General features: G+C 38.4%; 1 protein-coding gene across 2 annotated transcripts in view; it reads left to right on the top strand.

The window, feature by feature from the left end:
* ASXL2 (ASXL transcriptional regulator 2) overlaps positions 1–21,370 on the top strand; it is a 149,954-nt gene extending 128,584 nt beyond the window's left edge. For both annotated transcript variants that reach the window (XM_014781886.2, XM_087437042.1), the window contains 3 exons: positions 4,108–4,213; positions 6,109–6,826; positions 10,643–21,370. In XM_014781886.2, coding sequence (XP_014637372.1) covers positions 4,108–4,213; positions 6,109–6,826; positions 10,643–13,096 — 3,278 coding nt within the window. In that variant the 3' untranslated portion in view covers positions 13,097–21,370. The remainder of the gene's footprint in view (positions 1–4,107; positions 4,214–6,108; positions 6,827–10,642) is intronic.
* The last annotated feature ends 306 nt before the right edge of the window (positions 21,371–21,676 follow it).

The raw sequence follows: 21,676 nt of genomic DNA on the forward strand, positions 1-21,676 counted from the left end.
AAAAAAAGGTGATTGATTGCATTTGCACAGCATATAGTATCAGTCACTTTTAGCAGTTGTTAACCTAAACTGCTCGTTATAATCACTTATGTTTTTAAAAATACTGATGTCCAGGCCCCACACTCAGTGATTTTGTTTTAATTGATCGAGTGGTGCCTGAGCGTCAGTACTTTTTTTTTAAGTTCCGTCAAGTGATTCTAAAATGCAGCCATTATCAAAACCACTGGCTGTATTATTATTATTTCCTTTTTGTAATTGAAGTATAATTGATGTACAATACCATTAATTTCAGGTGTACATCATAGTGATTCACGTTTATATACGTTACAAAATCACATATCACCACAATGTCTAGTTACCATCTGTCACCATACAAATTTATTACAATATTACTGACTATATTCTCTATGCTATGCGTTACATCCCCATAACTTATTTATTTTATAACTGGAAGTTTGTACCTCTTAATCCCCACCTGTTTTACCCGCCCCTCCAACCCCTCCCCCCCGGTAACCACCTCTATGTTTCCTGTATCAATGAGTCTGTTTCTGTTTTGTTTTGTTTGTTCATTTGTTTTGTTTTTTAGATTCCACATGTAGGTGCAATCATATGGTATTTGTCTTTCTCTGTCTGACTTATTTCACTTAGCATAATACCCTCTAGGTCCATCCACGTTGTCACAAATGGCAAGATTTTATTCTGTTTTATGGCTGAGTAGTATACTGTTGTACACACACCACATCTCCTTTATCCATTCTTCTATTGATGGACACAGGTTTCTTCCATATCTTGGCTGTTGTAAATAATGCTGCAGTGAACAAGGGGTGCATATATCTCTTCAAATTAGTGTTTTTGTTTTCTTTGGATAAATACCCAGAAGTGAAACTGCTGGGTCATATGGTAGTTGTATTTTTAATTTTTTGAAGACCCTTCATGCTGTTTTGCACAGTAGGTGCACCAGTTTACATTCCCACCAATAGTGTATGAGGGTTCCCTTTTCTCCACATCCTCTCCAACATTTACTATTTCTTGTCTTTTTGATAAGAGGTCTTTTCAAGTCCTCTGCCCCTTTTTTTTTCTTTTTTTTGTGAAATTTTTGTTGTACATTATTGTTTATCAGTCACCATATAAGTGCATCCCTCTACCCCTTGTGCCCACCCCCCCCCCCCTAGCCCCTGGTAACCACTCAACAGTTCTATCAGTCCATGTGATGGTTTATCTTCCACATGTGAGTGAAATCATGCAGTGTTTGTCTTTCTCTTTCTGGCTTATTTCACTTAATACCCTCCAGGTCCATCCGTGTTGTTGCAAATGGGACGATTTTGTCTTTTTTTTATGGCTGAGTAGTATTCCATGGTATATATATACCACATCTTCTTTATCCAATCATCAGTCGAGAGATGCTTGGGTTGCTTCCATGTCTTGCCTCTGCCCATTTTTTAATTGGGTTGTTTGTTTTTTTGGATATTAAGTTGTATAAGTTCTTTATATATTTTGGACATTAACCCCTTATCGGATGTATGATTTGCAAATATTTTCTTCCATTCGGTAGGTTGCCATTTCATTTTGTTGATGGTTTCCTTCGCTATGCAAAAGCTTTTCAGTTTGGTCTAATGCCATTTGTTTATTTTTCTTCTGTTCCTCTTACCTGAGGAAACTAGTCCAAAAAAATCTTGCTAAGACTGATGTCAAAGAGCTGACTGCCTGTGTTTTCTTCTAGGAGTTGAATGGTTTCAGGTCTAACATTCAAGTCTTTAATCTATTTTGAGTTTATTTTTGTATATGGTATAAGATTGTGGTCTATTTGCATTTTTTAGCATGTAGCTATCCAGTTTTCCCAACACCATTTATTGAAGATACTGTCTTTTCCCCATTGTATATTCTTGCCTCCTTTGTCATAGATTAGTTGACCATATATGTGTGGGTTTCATTTCTGGGCTGTCTGTTTGATTCCATGGATCTATGTATCTTTTTTCATGCCAGTGCCGTACTGTACCATTTTGATTTCTATAGCTTTGTAGTATAGTTTGAAATCAGGGAGTATGATACCTCCAGCTTTGTTCTTCTTTGTATTATTTTTATTTTAAATATCACGTTTGGGCCGGCCCGGTGGCTTAGTGGTTAAGTGCGCACGCTCTGCTGCTGGCGACCCAGGTTCGGATCCTGGGCGCGCACCAACACGCCACTTCTCCCGCCATGCTGAGGCCGAGTCCCACATACAGCAACTAGAAGGATGTGCAACTATGACATACAACTATCTACTGGTGCTTTGGGGGAAAAAATAAATAAATAAAATTAAAAAAATAATAATAAATAAAATAAATAAGTAAATATCACGTTTGTTTTTCAGTACACGTGGAATACAAACTTAACATGTGTAAAGTCATAGACGTTATGCCAAGGAATAGCTTAAAACAAGTGTGAGAAGTTTTAAAATAAATACATTTATAAGGAGAACATTAGGAATGCTATTCATTGCTTGCTTTTTGTCAGATCACTGACAATTAAAGTTAATTGACCAGGTAATTAATGTCTATATTGTTCACTATAATTGTTTACTTTTCCCCTCCTGTTTTTCTTTTTAGAGCAAATTTTTTGTAGAAGTGATCTCTTGTTTATTACTTTCGTCTTTCTTTCTTAAAGATTTCCTTGAGCAGAGACCCCTTTTTTCTTGAAAGAATTGAAATCACATAAGCACTTTAAAACATACCCATTATCAGTAGTTTTCTTTGCCAGTAATTTATAATTTTATTTATTTATTTATTTTTCCCCCAAAGCCCCAGTAGATAGTTGTGTGTCATAGTTGCGCACATCCTTCTAGTTGCTGTATGTGGGACGCGGCCTCAACATGGCCGGAGAAGCGGTGCGTCGGTGTGTGCCCGGGATCCGAACCCGGGCCGCCAGCAGCGGAGCACGCGCACTTAACCACTAAGCCGTGGGGCCGGCCCTTTGCCAGTAATTTAGTAAATGATTTACACCTCCAACCCCTGAATTTTTTAAAGTAGGTATCATCAACAGTGATAGCTTGATTATTATTAGAGTTACTTTTTTTGGCATATGAGCAGTTACTGCTATGCTTATTATAATCATGTGATCATATTTTATGAGCAGCAAAAAACTTTGAACACTGTACACATGTGAACAGAGTTCAATACTTTTTATTCCTCATTCTATCATGCACTGTAGACTCAATAAAAGAGCAGAAGTTCTGGGTTGGATTCTCACAGCCAAATTCCTCCTTTCCTACTCTAATGTCCAGGACTGTAATACCCACTGTCCTCTAACACGTTTCCTTCTTCTTACCCTCAGGAAGTCTTAAACTTCAGGTTTGACATTTCCACCTCTTATTCCGTGATGTCATGGGTATTAAAGTATAAAGGGAACAGCCTTCCTGAGCCACAAGTTTGAGGATGGCCTGCCAAGCATATTCACTATTCTCTGCTGATGGAGTGGGAAAGATTGAGGTGGTTGGTAGTATATGCAAATAAATGGCATAATCAGAGCAGCTGGGTCTTTGACGTGTTGAGTGTCTTGTTACGAGGGCACTAGACTGGTACAATTTCTAGAACAATTAGAAAACTGACAACTCCAAAATAATTCCCTACCTTTTTACTGAAACTTCAAATGTCTTTAAGCAGGGCCATAGCTGTTCCTTATGCAGTTAGAGATAAAAGCCCTAAAATACAAGTTGCCTTGGAGAAACAGAACTTTACAATAATAAAATGCCCAGTGGCATTATTTATTGAAAGCACATGACTATTTTTCCAGTGGAAGAGAAATTACAAATTCAAGGTTGGTGATAAAAGAAATCTATAGGGAATATGATGTTTGGAGCAGGAGGGAGGTGGTACAAGGAAAGGCCAAAGAAAAGGCCCAGTTGACCTCAGCTGAGTCCTGAAAACTACGTGGAGTGGTGTGCAAGTATTTTTATTTCACCTACTGGCATTTAGGTACTCCCTCACAGTGAGGAATTTGGGAAAATTTCTGTTACTTTCACATGATAGTATTCTGACTCTTGCACAAGTCTTTCCTGATTTACAAAAAAGTTAAAAGTTGCAAACAGCATATTTCTGTTGAATATCTTTTTTTTTTTTTGGTACATTACAGGTGAATTTACACCTGAGATGCAGGTGAGAATTCGACAAGAGATTGAGAAGGAGAAAAAAGTGGAGCCATGGAAAGAACAATTCTTTGAAAGCTACTATGGTCAGAGGTAATATCAATACAGGTTCTGTAAAGCAAATGTTAATTCCTGCATATATGTCATGTGGTGCTTCATCTTATTACTTTTCCAGAAAATCTAGTCCTCAATTTCCTTCTATTTTTTCACCAATTCTTCTTTACTGAGAAAATTTTTTTTTTTTATGAATCTCAGGTGCACAGAATTGGATTACTCATAATCCGTGACTCTTAACACATTACCATTGTGGATGAGATGGAAAAAAAGAAAGATTTTATTGTCTTGAATTAGAGTCCCATTCTTAGAATAGATTGGCTTCTCTTCCAGTAACTTTATAAGATAACAGAATACTGAAATTCTGTGCATTTTTTATAGTAGTTAATTATCCCACAATATAACTTATCCAGAATCACTAAGGAATCACAGGAATCCTTAATGTGGGCCATTATATCCAACGTGTAGTTACACAGCCTCTCCTTTGTAGAAGGCACTCTGGGAGATATACATAGCTGGATCAAGGTACAAACCCTGTTCTCAAGGGGCCATACTCTAAATCAATTTTTTTCTAATAAAAAATCCAAATGAAATCTTATTGGGGACGTTCGTTTAAATAGATGACAATGGAGCTGTATTGTTTGCAACAGGATTGAACACCCAGAGTCTTGTTTGTTTGTTAGTCTCCCTTCCTTCCTTCTGCATACCTACCGGCAGCCCTTAAGGAGACCCCGTGACCACAGCTTGAGAACTAATGGCTCTTTTTCTTATCTCCAGGTAGTATTCATTGATCCCCTTCATGGTCATTTAGGAAGTGATTCCTATTGAGATTAAGAGTCTTATACACTGATTTTTCTACGTTCTTGGTATGAGCTTTGAGCTCTTCCATAGAAGTGATGGTGTATACATTTAGGCCATTATTATAGTTAGCTGTTATTCCATAAACATTGTTCATTCCCTCCTTATTAGGCAGCTAGAGCATTATAGCAATTCTTGGGTCTTTCTCTTTTCAGCTGTTACTTTTTGCCAGCTTTTATAGCATGACTCTTTTTGATTACTATCCAGTTTTATCCTCAGCCATTCTATCTCAGAGGTGCAGTACTGATTATTTGAAATCACCAAAGAGTGCTACATTGTTTTTGCCTGTGAAACAGTATTCTAAAACATTAGGAGGAGTCTCTAGTGAGCCCCACAGAGTAGGCTTGCTCTTAGCCAGGCCACACTGTGGACGTCCCAGTTGGCCTTCACTCCCAGGATAGCTCAGAGCCACTCGATCTCAGAATTTTAGAGCTATGCCAAGTGAAATTTAAACAGGTTTTCCAAAAACTCAGAGTTATAATTCTCAATCTCTGGAGAACATTGACAGCCAGCTCTCCTACTGTCTCTTCAAGGTTTCTTAGATTTCTTGGGCCAGCCTTTCTACAGGTTCTGCGAAGCAGAGTTGATGACAGTCCAAACTCACAATCATGGGGTGCATGGGTCTTGGCCTTCTTTCACTTCCCCTGTGGGTAGTCTGTGATGCATGCCTCTAGACAATGTAGCCCCTTTATAAGCAGAAGTAATAATAATTAACATTAGTGAGCTTTTTATTATATGCTAAGTACTGTTCTAAGTACTTTACATGCATTAACTTAGTTAGTCATCACAGCAACACTATAAAGTGATTAAGCTCAGTGTACAGTTGAGGAAACTGAGGTACAGAAGACTAGTCACTTACTTAATATCACATGGATAGTCAATATCAGAGCCCAGATTTGAATCCAGGTACTCTGGCTCCAGAACCTTCACTAATAGTAATAGTGAAGATAATATATGAATAATACCTACTACGTGTCATTGGTTCTTCTAGGCATTGCCATATACCATTGTCTCATGATGCCTTCAATAACATGGGCCATTTCTCAACTAGAATATTTCTTTCTTCCACCTTTTAGTTCTGGTCTGAGCCTTGAGGATTCAAAGAAATTAACAGCTTCACCCAGTGATCCCAAAGTAAAGAAAACCCCAGCTGAGCAATCAAAATCCATGCTTCCTTCAGAGCCCTCTCCTCTCAGTATAGTCCCAGTAATTCCCCAGTTAGAGTCTAAAGAAGAAGTAGTACAAATGCCATCACCAGTCAGAAAAGAGGAGCATGAAAGCCAAGATAAGGTGCAGCCAAACTCCAAATCCACAGAGCCCCTACTTTCCCCAGCTAGCGATGCAGATGAGCTTAACAGTGTTATTTCCATCAAGTGTCCAAAGGATGAGGATCAGTTGGAGCAGAAGCCAGTTGCCTCTGCTGAACAGGAGTCTGAGAAAGAGAATCATCTCACTGCAGCTTCTAATTGTAACAAAAATGAAAGCCAGGAAGCTCTAGTTACATCCCAGAGCAAATCCAAGAGTCCTGGGATGGAAAAACCAGTGATGAAGCCCATAGTAGAAGCAGGTTCACAGGAGACCCCTATGCAAGAGCCTCCATCAGCTCTGGTTGACCACAGCCCAGAAAGCCTCAAGAGGAAAGCTTCTCTCACCCAAGAAGAGGCCGCTACAAGCTGGGAGAAAAGGCCACGTGTCGCTGAGACTCGCCAGCACCAGCAGCCATTTCAAGTCTCTCCACAGCCCTTTCTCAATAGAGGGGACAGGATCCAGGTGCGAAAAGTACCACCTCTCAAGGTAAGAGAATGGGAAGAATTGAAAAAGAGAGATGGTCTGAGCACTAAGTGTTTCGTCATACCCACTAAATTTCAAGTAATTTGTGGTGTTTCTTAATGCAAAAGCAATTATATATGTTTGATATGCATGTAACTGTGGTCTTATGAATAAAATTATTAATAAACAGGCATTTAGAACTGCATACTTACAGATCTTTGTTGGTGTTTGAATAAGTAGGGTACCTGGATAGCTAATGTAAACCACCTCCACCCACTCCCTGCTAGCTACTCTTGTGTCCTAAGACAGTTATGGAAATTATTCTGTCTCATGTAACAAAATAAGAAGTATGATAATAAACATGAGGAGGTCTTTGGTGTGATCAAGAGATTGTATCTTTGTACCAAGCACCATGATATTTAAGTGTACTTTGGCCCTTTTCTTATTGCCATAACTGATTCGATGTTCTGTGGGTCTAGAACTACTTTACTTTAGTTCCATCCTTTTAAAGGAAATGTGTGTGACTGCCATCATGAGTCACTACCGGTTACTTGAGAGAGATTAGTAAGATGGAATAGCCTTACTAAGCTCTACTGCTTAGGATAGGATAAGCCTATCCTAAGCTCTACTGCTTAGGATATGTCATTACCTTCCATTTAGCCTTAAATTGCTGCATATCAAATGTTTTAAATTCCTATAGCAGTGTCTCTATCTTAGTATATAAGACTGCACCTAACCGGTAGTGAGCCCTTTTAAATCTAAACACATTTTTTCTTCTGATCTAAAGGTTTATTAATACTTGGGCTTGTGCTTAATATCAATTTGCAGTCCATTCATTCATTTAATAGTATTTATTTATTAATACATTTTTTTTTCTTTTTTTTGTGAGGAGATCAGCCCCGTGCTAACATCTGCCCATCCTCCTCTTTTTTTTTTTTTGCTAAGGAAGACTGGCGCTGGGCTAACATCTGTGCCCATCTTCCTCCACTTTATATGGGATGCCGCCACAGCATGGCTTGCCAAGCAGTGCATTGGTGTGCACCCGGGATCCGAACCGGCAAACCCCCGGCCAGCGCAGCGGAGTGCACACACTTAACCACTTGTGCCACTGGGCCGGCCCAATACATTTTTATTAATAGTATTTATTAATGCCTGTTGTGTCTGCTATGAGCCCAGGCACTGGGTATTATTTATTCACATTAGAATATAAATAGAAAAATAAGCCAAATAGAAGCACTTTTTTTCCTTTTTTTATTTAACTTAGGTGAGCCATTTAGTTCTATTAGGAAATATCCTTTGGAAACATTCACTTACTAGTACTTGACCCATTTCATGCACTATGTGACTCCTCTCTCCTTTTGCTTCCTATTGCTAATAATATGGTGTTCTTCATTATTTTTAAATTTTAAGATTTGTAGTTTCAGCACTTAAGGATCTCTCTTTTTTACTTTTCTGCCATTAACATATACTGTCATGCTTTGCCATAGATTCTGATTTTTATGATAATAATTTTTTACTATTCTTATAAAAAATATTAGAAACCTTTCTTTAAAGAATGTCAATCAGAACTTATCTGCAGACCTGAGAGCTGAGTTGTAATTTAGGTTACTTTTTATAAATGACACTAAGATCTATCATTTCTATTTCCTCATCTGTAAAGAGGCTGGATTACATCATATTCGGTCTGCTTTCTGCTAATCCAAAGAGGCTCTAGACTGAAAACTTAAATCCACTGTGACCAAGTTAATATTATTTAATTTTTTTTCCTTTATTTTACTTTCTTCTCCTTCCTCATCCCCCCAGAAGACTTTCTACCAGAAGTTGTTTAGTAAGTCACTCACCTTAGACCCTATTTCAAATCCCACTTAGACAAAGCTTATTGTCATTTATAACTGAACAAAACCTTTCAAACAAAATTTAAGTAGAAAAATAAAATTTGAATTTTATTACAGTGTTCCACATGTATATGTATATGAAAATTATATATGTGCATATATATGTATGTTATTTATATGTGCATATCATATAACATATAACGTGTGCAGAGAGAGAGAGAGATGGAAAACTCTAACACACATTATATATTTTCCATTTAGTATACATTTAAAAAGAAAAGAATCTATTCCTTTGCGGTACCAGGGTACGGCTTCTTAGTAAATTAAATTGTTCAATTGTTGTCAATGCCTAAACAACTTTGAGTGGTTTTGTACTTAAAAAGAAAGTATAACATCTCATTTATTCCATATAAACAGGTAATAGGGCTATTTAGATAAATAACTGAAACATTATTTTTAAGTATTAAAACTTTTTATTTTAACTACTTTTAATGATTGTCCTTATTTAATCAACATGTTATTAATCATTAGTCATTATGATAGATATCATTTGTTGTGCTAGGTATGTTGTTACTCTCAAGATTATTCTAATGTCAGTTTGTTTGTCCCTCTCTATAATTCCCCTAAACAGCTGTGCTTTTAGTTGCTTGTACATAATTTTTTAGTTTTATCTATTTTTTCCCTTGTTAATGGTTTCTTCTAGATGATATTACTAAGGGGCAACAATTGCTTCTTACTGTGGGCAGCTTCTAAAATCCTGTGTGCAACTGGATGTAAAATAGATTCAGCTTTAGGAGAGAGATTAGGTACATCTCTTGATGTGAAATATGTGGACTTCAGACAACTGTTACACGACCCCACAGCTCTAACTTCTGAATGATGGAGAATCAGCTTTTCAGGACTGCTGACCTTTTGAGAAATGGTTATTGCAAATAATGAAAAATCTTTAGTGACTTTATTATTCTTAATTTAAGGAGTTCCAGAAAGATGACATGCATTTTCTTGGCGATTAGTGGCTTAATTTTTATTTTTTTTATTTTTTTATTTAATAAATGGCCTAGAACATCTGTAACAGTTATTTGCTCCTTTAAATTCTACCAGCTACTAGAAGGGTTTAGATCTTGATGCATTCTAATTAACTCCAGTAGCTCTCAAAGTATTGTTTCAAACAGGTGTTAGATTTCTTTCAGATATGGCATTTTATGATATGACAATCAGTGGTTTCAAACCTGGTGACACATCAGAATCTCAGAAGAAGCTTTTTAGAAAAGCGTTTTTTCCCCTAGGGGTTCTAATTTATAAATTTTGGGATAAGACTCAGAGCATATATATTTTTAAAAAGCTACGCAAGTAAGTATAATGTCAGCCAGGGATGAGAATGACTGTGGTAAATATTGTATACATACTCCCTGATGTGGGTGGGCAGAGTGGGGTGCACCTGTGGATCACACACTGTTTTCCTTCCAGTGCTATTTAGAAGCCTCTGTAATTTGAGATAATTCAGCCTGTATGCTTTACTGTGCATGCGTGTGTGTGTGTGTGGAACAGAAGAGAGCAAGAATTTTCCCCTGGACCTTGCTGGTAAAGCTAAGAAGTAGAAGTCAGTAATGGTGTGCTACTTCTTTCTTTCTGTTCTTTCTTCTCTCACACACACATTCGAAAATGTGGGTACCATAGAAAGGTCTATATCTTAAATAATAAGCAGTTGTGAGTAGTAGTGACATTAGGAGAGGGTTGTGTTGAGAAAAGTGCTATGGGGATTTGGGGTGGGAGTGGATGTAGGGGGAGGAGAGTCCTTGGCACCAACAGAGGAGGTGGAAGGACCCTAGAGACAAAGTTGTATTGCTGTCTCCATGGTTTGGTCTCTCAGCCATAGACCTCCCATCTTTGTCACAGCTTTTATAGCATTCACTCTACTCTAAAAATTTAAGTGTTAATGAAATTTTGTTATTGTTATAAATGAAAACTAAACTCTGTTGTTTTTTCTTCCCCCTGCTTCTTTCAGATCCCGGTCTCCAGAATCTCCCCCATGCCGTTTCCTACATCACAGGTCTCTCCCAGGGCTCGTTTTCCAGTCTCCATCACTAGTCCTAACAGAACAGGAGCCAGAACTCTTGCAGACATCAAAGCAAAAGCCCAGCTGGTCAAAGCACAGAGGGCAGCAGCTGCCGCTGCAGCCGCAGCTGCTGCAGCCGCCTCAGTTGGAGGGACCATTCCAGGACCTGGCCCAGGGGGTGGACAAGGTCCAGGAGAGGGTGGTGAAAGGAAAACTGCTAGAGGAGGGAGTCCAAACTCAGAGAGAGTCGGTGAAACTGGAAAGGGCCTCACACTGGAACTGGCAGGAACTGGAAGCAGGGGAGGTACGAGAGAGCTTTTACCCTGTGGTCCAGACACTCAGCCCCAATCTGAGACCAAGACCCCAGGCCAGGCACAGCCTCATCGTGTCTCTGGAGCACAACTACAGCAAACCCCCTCAGTGCCTCCAACATCTGCCATTAGTGGAGCATGCACAAGTGTCCCCTCACCAGCCCACACTAACGCACCCCCACCAGCTTTAGTGAAACTGAATAATGAAAAACTGAATCTCACCAGAGCAACAGCCACAGTGGCCTCTCTAAGCCACCCACAAGGGCCCAGTAATTGCTGGCAGGAGAAAGCACCTTCTACTCCAGCAGATCCTGCTCATTTTACTGCTGATGGCACAATTGAGCCCAAAGCAGGTTCTGCTAAGAATACACCAAACCCTTCAGCCTCAGCAGAAACAAATGCTAGTGCTTCAGTGGATATGACTCCCTCCCCTTTAACATCTTTATTAACAACAGCCACTTTAGAAAAGCTTCCTGTACCCCAGGTCAGTGTAACTGTAGCACCTACTGGATCAGCTCCATCCTTGAGCACTTTGCCAGCAGCTTCTAGCCTTAAAATTCCAGGAATTTCTTCAAATATGAATGGACCCATTTCAAGGCCAAGCTCTAGTATTCCTGCTAATAATCCTCTGGTCACTCAGCTACTCCAGGGCAAAGATGTTCCTATGGAGCAAATTCTGCCTAAACCTCTCACCAAAGTTGAAATGAAAACTGTTCCACTGACTGCAAAAGAGGAAAAGGGGATAGTAGCTCTCACGGGCACCAACATAACAGAAAATAGCACCAGAGAGGAGGTTAATGAGAGGCAGTCTCATCTAGCTGTACAGCAATTGGGTAAAACCTTGCAGAATAAGCAGCTCCCCCAGGTTCCAAGACCCCTTCAGCTCTTTTCAGGTAAGGATCTAAGGGACTCGAGCATTGACACACACCAATACCAGGAAGGACTAAGTAAAGCAACCCAAGATCAGATCCTTCAGACTCTCATCCAAAGGGTTCGGAGGCAAAATGTTCCCTCATTTGTGCAGCCCTCCCAGTTCAACTTCACTCACTCAGGTTTCCAGCTAGAAGACATCTCCACAAGCCAGAGGTTCATGCTGGGTTTTGCTGGCAGAAGGACATCGAAGCCTGCAATGGCAGGTCACTACTTACTTAACATTTCCACCTATGGCCGGGGTTCAGAGAGCTTTAGGAGGACCCATTCTGTAAACCCTGAAGACCGTTTTTGTCTAAGTAGCCCCACTGAGGCCTTGAAAATGGGATATACAGACTGTAAAAATGCAACAGGAGATAGTAGCAGCAGCAAAGAAGATGACACTGATGAGGAAAGTACTGGTGATGAGCAAGAACCTATCATGGTGAAGGAGGAGCCCCAGGCTTCCCAGAGTTCTGGCAAGTGTGAATCAAGTTCAGGACCCCACAATAGAGAAACCCTATCCACCGATGATTGTTTAGCTAAAAAGAATCTGAAGGGAGAGACACCAGTGCATGAGCAAACTACTTTAATCAAGGAGAATTACCTGTTCACTAGAGGCCAAACATTTGATGAAAAGACCCTAGCCAGAGATTTTATTCAGGCAGCGCAGAAGCAAATGGCTCACGCGGTAAGAGGTAAGACAATGCGTAGCAGCCCTGAGCTTTTCAATTCTACGGCCCTTCCTCTACCTGCAGACAGTCCCACCCATCAGTCTCTCCTCTTTCCACCACTGCAAACCCCAAAGCTGTATGGAAGCCCCACACAGATTGGGCCGAGCTACAGAGGCATGATCAATGTCTCCACCTCATCTGACATGGACCATAACTCTGCTGTACCAGGGATGCCTGATTATAGCCAGGTATCTAGTAACATAGGTGATGTCATGTCCTTTTCAGTGACTGTCACTACCATCCCTGCTAGCCAAGCTATGAACCCCAGCAGCCATGGCCAGACCATTCCTGTTCAGGCCTTTCCTGAAGAGAACAGCATAGAGGACACGCCTTCAAAATGTTACTGCCGTTTGAAAGCCATGATCATGTGCAAGGGATGTGGAGCTTTCTGCCACGATGATTGCATTGGCCCCTCTAAACTGTGTGTCTCCTGCCTTGTCGTTCGGTAATGAGACTGGAAAGAGAACACTGTAAAGGAGGCAGGAAGGGAAGGGTTGACAAGATGTGTTTTTTTGCGTCCTTTTGGAATCACAGAAATAAACAGGTTTCAGTTGTCTTAAGAGACAAATGTTACTTAATCAGGAATACAGAGGATAGATCTTTACATTTTAGAGGAAGAGCACCTTGTATAGTAAGTCTGAGTCAAGCAAGACTTTGTGTATTTGTGACAAGTTTGCACTTACAAAATCATGTAAATATGTCACATTTTAACATTATTTTTCCAAGTGTTTAGGTAATAATGTGTTACTTTGAATTCAGATTTATGTCCCACTTGACGTGACTCTGACAAACGTTGAATGCCATGCATGGTGAAAGGAAGCTCTCTCCCTTCTGTCCTTTCCTAGGAGGCTAGGAAAAAGAAGGAGTGAAGAAATGGTCTGGAGAAATGACCATTCATGCTGATTATGTCTTGACAGTCTGACTGCAGGCTTTAGTAGATTATTCAGCCTTTGCAGGATTTGGATTCAGGGTTTACTCAGTCCTTTTACCTTAGACGGAACCTTCTTAAGTTCAAATTTTTGATAGAGTATTAATTTCACAAGTAGTGTTTCAGACTCTGAAAGCTCTGGCTTGGTTCTTCCATAAACCAGAACTCTTGCCAAGCACTCTGCTTGCAATTTGCGGATTCCTGCTGTTCCCCAATCCCATGCCCCCTGCCCTGAGTCAGTGAATGTGGTCCATGAAGAGTATCCTCTCTGGGCCCCTGTGTTACCATAGCCTGTGCAGGGCAACAATTCCAGCAATAATATCCAAGTACTTAATTATTTGTGGGAGCTTACAAACAGGTTTGAAATAGAAGTATGAAGTTTAACAGAAAAGTGTTAGTGATGGGGTGATTTGAACTGTGTTTTGTTGGGCAAGGGGAGTAAAGGTACAGAAACTGTTAAACTGAACATAAAGAACCTTGGAAGATGATTTTAACACTAGAAACAAGGTAGCCTCTCTTTTCCTCTTCTCTCCCAGCCTGTTACCTAATATTCTATAGTCATATTGCTGCAGGTGGAAAAGCTCATTCATGCCACATTTGCCCATTTTGGTAAACCTGTTTTGACCTCCCAGGCATCTGAGGAGTATGGAGTAGTCTGTTACACATTACTTTGAACACACACGTGTGCACACACAGAGTAAAAGTCAGACACTTTTCTGTTTTAGAAGAATAAGTCCCCTGTTTGGATTACTACTGTCTATGCACTAGAAATTTCTAACATAAAAGGGCTTCAGTGAATGGCTAAGAGAACATCTAGAAAGGAAGAGAAATTAGCTCCAAAGTTTCATTGTTGTCGTTTGTTTTTGTTTATTCTTTTTTGTTTCCTTTTTTGTTGTATTTTTAATCCTGTCTCTAGTGATTGAAGAACTTTTGAGTACATATATTTAGGTCATGGTTAAAGAACTTTAAAATAAATCTACAGTTTACCAGAATTTGGTATTAAAAAACCGGGTATTGTCAATGTGCATCATTTGCATATTGATTTCAAGTTTCCTAATTTCAAGTGTGTAAAGTAAAAATATTACTGCAACCTGGTATGGTTGTCGTCGTACTTAATATTCAGGATGTGATATTTACAGCATGCAGGACTGTGTAAACTTGTTAAGTCACATTCCAGATTAGCATAAACTAGGCAGTAATAATCTTTGCTTTGCCCCCATTCGACTACCCCATTCCTCCCCACCCTACCCTCCGCATTATACACTCTTAATACTTTCAAACCCCATAAAAAACTTACTACTTCACTATTTTTCATTTTTTGTTTCTGGTTTTTTTGTGGCCCAAGGCAAATACAGGATTAATATCTGTGTGCTAGTTTCAGCCAAGACAACATGATATCCTTCTAACTTCCCTTTTCTTCTAGCACACACATAGGTAACAGATACGAAGGCTGCATGGATCCAGGGATAAGGAGTAAGTTCTCTGGCAAGAACCTATAGGAAACAGAAACCATGGTTCTGTTCCCAAATTTGCAGTACCCTGGGTAATCCAAGGGGGGTTTAAAAAGACCTATTGCTAGTTAAAACTCTCCATGGCCAGCTTCTTCACTCCCTACTTTACTGGCAGGACTGAGGGCTGGTCTGCGTGCTAGAAGTGGTTGAGTGTTTCAGAGCTGACCCCGTGCTAAACATTAATTACCAATTTGGATTGGTCAGTTTTCTTTTTCGCACCTTTCCTGTCGTAGAAAGTCTCTCCTCCATGGTTCCCTTAATCTGAGGATGGACAGACTAACCAGGAAAGGAGGAAAGGCATCAGGGATTTTCAAGTCCTTTTAGAGAGCAAACCATATTGTGCCTCTGCATCTTGACCCAGGCTCTTGCAGATAGATTCTAAGCATTACTTTTCACCAGATTCTCTTAACAAATAATACCCAGCTAATAAAATATTTGCGTTTATGAATGCCCCTAAAACAGAAGTTGTCAACTAAGTACACTGCCTCAATGTTGACCAAATGAGAGAATAGTTAGATTTTCTTAGATTGGTAGTAAATTGAATACAATCCATTTATCAATTTGTTTCAAAACACTGGTTTCAAGTAGAAAGTCATTCATCTTACGAACTGAACACAAAACGAAACAAAACCATTACAGTCTGGCCCTTTTGCAAATGAAGCAGCAGGAACAAGAAAATCTTTAAATTATTAGAGTATGTACTCCAGTACCTTTAAAGCAGTTTTTATCTTAGGTTTTCAGTTACTTTACCTTGCAATTCAATCTGAAATGTTTCTGATAAGTGCTAAGCTTATTTTCATGGTATTAAATTGCACTATTTCCAGTGACTAGTCAGGCATTGTGCCTGGTGCTTATGTCTCCAGGGGATGCTTCTTGAGCCTTCAGATACCTTCCACTGAAGGTCCCCTGGGGTAGATTGCATTAAGGATATATCATCTCATGTTCTAAGTTGTCTAGTAGAGAAGGCTCTCTTGAGTCTTAAAGAATTTTGATTAAAATTCTCCATCCTATTAAAAAATAAAGCCAAATAACCTGGAGTTGTTTGCCCTACTTCTGTTCGTTAACCCCAATGCTCAAGATACTGAAGCTATCTGTGGTATCCTATGTAACGTCCTTAAGAATAAGATTTGGCAAATGGGAAATTTTTCTTGGGGTAGGGGAAACATACTTGCGTGAGCTGGGAAGGCACACAGATGTAGCTGTTTTAGGAATTATCTGAGATTTAAATAAATAGCCAAAGGAAGACCTCATTGCCTTCCATGTGAAAGTGTAAATTCATACATATTAACAACCTGACATTTACCATCCTAATTGCTTACTGTTGCCTTTCTCCACCTTAGAGTCCTTAACTCTTGGGTGAAATGGTTTGTTATAATGAGGAGGTCTTCTCTGGTCATTGTATCGCTATTTATTTCTAGAACTCACTGTCCATGAGCAGTGCCAGGATTGTTTTCTCTGTGACCCAGAGGTTTCACTTCACAGCAAGGAGAGAAAAGTCTCCCTGCTGTATTACAACAATGTGCTAAGTAAAAAACTTGGCCAAGGGTAGTTTTCAGCTCAATTTATAGAATAGTCCAAAGAGACTCAGAAACATGATGATAGGCAGGGATCTTTCCTACCATGTTTCAATACCTACATACCTATTGAAAGAGAACAATAGGTAAAACATTTCCTAAAGTTGAAGTAAGAGCTTCATAGATTCTTGGTTACTTTATTTTTTTTAATGCTTTACATTTGATACAACTATTAAAGATCAATTTTAAAAATAGCTTTCCAGTAATATATTTTAAGTAATATATATTTTAATATCTATGTAAAAATTGACAGTGGAAGACTTTGAATTTCTCATATATGGTATGTTTAATGTAGGACCTCACTGTTAAGGCACAAATGATTTCAAAGGAAGTTACTCTAAAGACACTCAGATTATTTCCAAAAAACGCAATAAGGGGAATGGTTTTGGAGTTTATTTTTTATTTTAAAAGAAAGTTGACTTATTTGCCACAAGCTATTTTTTTTTTCCCTTCTAGCTATAAGGTTTGTACAGACTGGTTTGGTAAATGATAAACTTTTGTGTCTTTTGCCTTTTTAAAGGAATTGTTAACATTGGAATTGAGGGTATGTACAGAGAAGTTGGTGTCAACACCATTTAAAAATTCATATTTTTTCACAATATAGAAAATCATTTTACATAAGAATTTTAAGTATTTGCAATAAATATATGTATATAGATTGTATGTATTCATATATTCTTATTTTTCATTTTATTATTAAGTAAAAGATAATTAAAGTGAAAATAAAAACCTTGGAGCTTTTGGTGAATTTTGAGGTCTGACATATGTCTGAGAGTGTTGTGGGTGAGGGTCCTCAGTTGCCTTATGCTACTATTGGAAGATTACCACAGATTGTATAGAAGAGAGTAAAATGAGGAATTTGGTGATAAATCAGGGTAGCGTATTTCTTTCAGAACTCGAGTAAATATTAAATTCTCCTAACCTGCTTGTCTCTATGTTTTTCCTCTTGAACTGTTGTGTCTCCTAACCACCTAATGTTACTGGGAAAGTAAAAAATAAACAAGAAGCTACAGTACATTCTTTATTTCAATGTGCCCATTGTTTGCTTCTAAAACAAAGAATGGTGAGAAAATATCTCAGTGGAAAAGACAGGTTTTCCTTTCTCCACAGTGGTTAATAATTCATTAGCAAGCATTCACTGCCACCACCTTCCAGGCTGTAGAGGTATGTGAAGAAATAGTCTCATGAAGATAATAGAAAACTTTTTCTGTTTCCCAATTCTTCTCTGAGAAGTGAGTTTCGTAGCCAGTTTTATGTCCTTCCTGATTGATCTGGAGAGGTAGAAGAGCTAGGAGAACTAGAATTTTCATCTCCCTAGTGTCAGGAAGGGCATTCATGGAAGTGACAGAACCAGTTGTTAGAAGGGGTTATTTGTCCCGAGTCCCATATCTAGAGATAATCGGGAATCCTGCTGTCCAAGAGAAGAAATTTTGTGGTGGAAATACTTGGTCTTAGGATATGGTTGAGCAAGCAAAATGATACCTAAATAGTCTTTGGAAATAAAGGATATATAGCCCATTGTTTAAAAATGCATAATATATAGATTTATTAATGACCTGAAAGAAAAATTAGTAAGGTCAGAATTTCAAGAATGTGTCTTAATGACCCATGAAACTGACTTTAATTGTAGTTCACTAGTTCTCCCCATTATTGCTCAGCTGTGGTTATTTTCATTGATAAGAATAACATTTTGGAAATTAATAAGGATACATAGAATGCATTTCAAAAGACAACCTTATTATTTTTCAAAAATTTCAAACATCAGTGTTGCCCAAAGACATGGAAGATAGTTTAGCCGTCCAAGAGAACAGCACTCTAAATTGTTGCTGAAGATACACTAGTTCTAAAGGAAATTTAAGTCTCAGGGAACATGTGCATCTTCATAATTCCCGTATATAATAGGAATGAAGGTGGAATACTTATGTGTGTGTGAACCAGTCCATGATGACCATTTGCAACAACACAGGTGCCCATGTCTAGTACATATTTAACATTATTTAAATAGGCCTCCTACCTCACTGGAAGTAAAATTCATATTCAGGTAATGACATAGGAATCTAAAGGTAGAGAAGGTCTTCAGTTGAGTGAGAAAGAGCAATATACCAGAACACAAACAGCTTCAATATGGATCCCCAATGTTCATTTATTTACATCTCAGAGTCTTAGAAACCTGTGGTCACTGCTGTTGATGCTACATGATCACAAGTGGTCTTCACCAGAGATTTGCATAACGTTTCTAGCTGTTGTTGTGTACAAATCATGTTATTCACTACAAATATTTATTGAGCACCACTATGTGCCAAGCACTGTGCTAAAGTTCTAGTTATGCAAGGGTGAACAAAAGCAGCTATGTGCGTTGTAAAAGGTCTTCCTAAAGTAGTAACCATACAGCATGTGTCTAGTTCAGGGCTCAAGGAGTAATATATGCTGCATATTCCCCAAGTCATGTTGGATAAGATTTACCTTTTTTGAGAACTATCATTGGAAGATCTAGAGTTAATAGAAATTTCAGGAAATCTCTTGGTAAAAATCTAAATGGAAGGGAAAGAATCAGGCCAAAAGCAATCCCTTTCGATTAATTCTGGTCAGTATGTCAGTAAAGATGCTTTATCTTATGTTCAACTAATCATTTCAAATAACAATTGGGTAAATGGTGCAGCTTTCTTGTCACTGTTCAAACCCAAAAGCTTAAACGGAGTAAAAAAAACCTTGATTTTCATCTTGTAGTCTGGTGAGAAGGCAGTGTATCCCTAAAGAGGTGTTGCATCCCTGTTTTTTCTCCATAATGGATAAAATTAGTGTTCTATTTTATTCTAATAATCTAATAGAATGGGCTTTTTTTCCATCTCTAAGTCACAGAACTTGAATTACAAGAGGCTTTAGCAAGACCCTAGCCTTTTTTAGTGGCCTAAACCCTAATTCTTAGTTGAAGACTTTCTGGTAGAAAGATTTTAGAAAGATAAATCATTGTATTTTGTCAGTGCTTGCTCTGTAATTTTCTTTACTGTTTATCTTTAACCTGGATTATTGGATTTGCAACTTAAATTCTGTATGCCAAAATATCCATGTTCACCTTTTAGCCAAAGAGGTATTAGGTGTATTCCACTATGTAGTAGAGTCTCAATTGTCCAGGAAGTAGGAGAGTGGATATTTTATATTTTCTTAGTACTTGGTAACCTTAAACAGCAGGTTGGGTTTCTTTCATAGAGACTATAAACTAAGGAATCTCTATACCTCCATGTAGCTTTCAGTTGTAACCTAAAAAGAGAATCCCTAGAAACATTTCCTTACCATGAAAGGACAGACTGAACCTGGAAGGGAGACCAGAGATGATCAGCTGTGGAGATGAGCTGTGACTAGATAGTGGGTCCTCCTGAAGAATAACTTCAAACTCAATGTTCCTGGCTCTTCAAGCTCAAAAGAAGCTAAAGGGAATTTTAAAAATGTATCCTGATTTTCATCTTGACTGCAAAACTTAGAGAATGCCTAGGGGAGAAGAAAGGTAAACCCAAGGTTGGATTTAAAATAGATTTAAGTAAACTATGAATTAATCTTTTACTGATTTTTTTTTTTAGGTTTTGGGTTCACATAATACAATGTTGAATTGTCATGAGTGTATTATGAAATTTGATTTGAGACGTTTGGGGCTAAGTAATGGTTTTCTATTGAATATCTAGTGGCAGCTTTTGCTGCAGATCGGGTTTTAGGGTTGTGCATCTGTGTTAAGTGGTGCAAACGTTGGCTCATAAATGCTATTAAACCAATGTGAGTCAACACAATTTTATTAACTTTAATCATGGATCTTTTTAAATATTTAAAATTCAGATTAGCCCAATAATAAAGCAATGTATTAAAGGTTATCAAAATATCTGAACATACTTTAGAACTATTATTTCACACACAGCCTATGTCCTTCCTATGGAAAGTCTAGTACATAAAATTTTACGTTTCTGGGGTCAGTTCTTTGCAAAAACTAGTGTCTAATGTTTTCAGATACCTCAAGCTTGGAAATGATAAAGTTGGACTTTGACCCTAAGTAAGTGATTCTTTTCATTTTAGGTTTTCAGGCAGTAATAATATGAAGACTTCAGTCGTGACCCTAGCTGAACCTATATGTAATCACTTTGCACAAGCTTTAAATTAATGAAACTCTTCCAGTCTTGCAAATTTGGTTTCCCCTTTGTTGCATAAGGGGATAGATTCTGGGCTGGGTAGGACCTGATAATTTGTTCTCTGATGATAAACTACTGATTGAAGGGCGAGTTTGTTCTTAGAGAATTCATGAAATTTCTAGAATCCATGAATGATCTAGAGTACATGACAAATGAAACTCTAGAAATTAAAAACTTTTCTGTTAGCCATAAGTGCTATGACCTATTTTTTTAAACCCCATCTTAACTCAGTGACTGCATCACACCTTAAGACTTTCACCAGCATCAAGAGAAATCAGAATGGAAGAAATGACCTTGGGTTGGTGGTGTTCACTTTAAAATCTTTGTGCACATAGGCCTTAGCACTTTGACAGATAAAACTCTGCCTTTTAGGTCCTTCTCACTATTGTCTTTATTCCTCTCACTTTTAGATTGTTCCTTTTATTGGTCGTATAAAACTACCTTCTTCAGAATTGAATGTATAATAATGTTTCTGCACATGGACAAAGTGTATTTTATCTTAGAGTCATTTTATGTTGAATAAAGGCATACAGTTTTACTCTAGCGACTGTGCCTTTTCTTTTCCAAAAAACCAGACACCATGTTGAATGACTTAACTGCTTGTTGCCCCTTCCCCTGCACCCGATTGCACAGTTGTCCCTGGGATCCTGGCTAAATTTGTGTACTACAGAGAGTGCCAGTCTCTTCAGGCAACACTCAAAGTGGTTAAAGAACTCAACATGAGCCAGAAAGAGAGTGTGTATTTCAAAAATAAAAAGGAAACCCATGCTACAAAGCTATAATAATTGAAACAGTGTGGTAATGGCATAAAGACAGGCATACAGAGCAACAGAATGAAATAGCC

This window comes from Ceratotherium simum, chromosome 11 (genome assembly GCF_057802395.1).
Source record: "Ceratotherium simum simum isolate JZ-2026a chromosome 11, ASM5780239v1, whole genome shotgun sequence".
Lineage (NCBI taxonomy): Eukaryota > Metazoa > Chordata > Mammalia > Perissodactyla > Rhinocerotidae > Ceratotherium > Ceratotherium simum.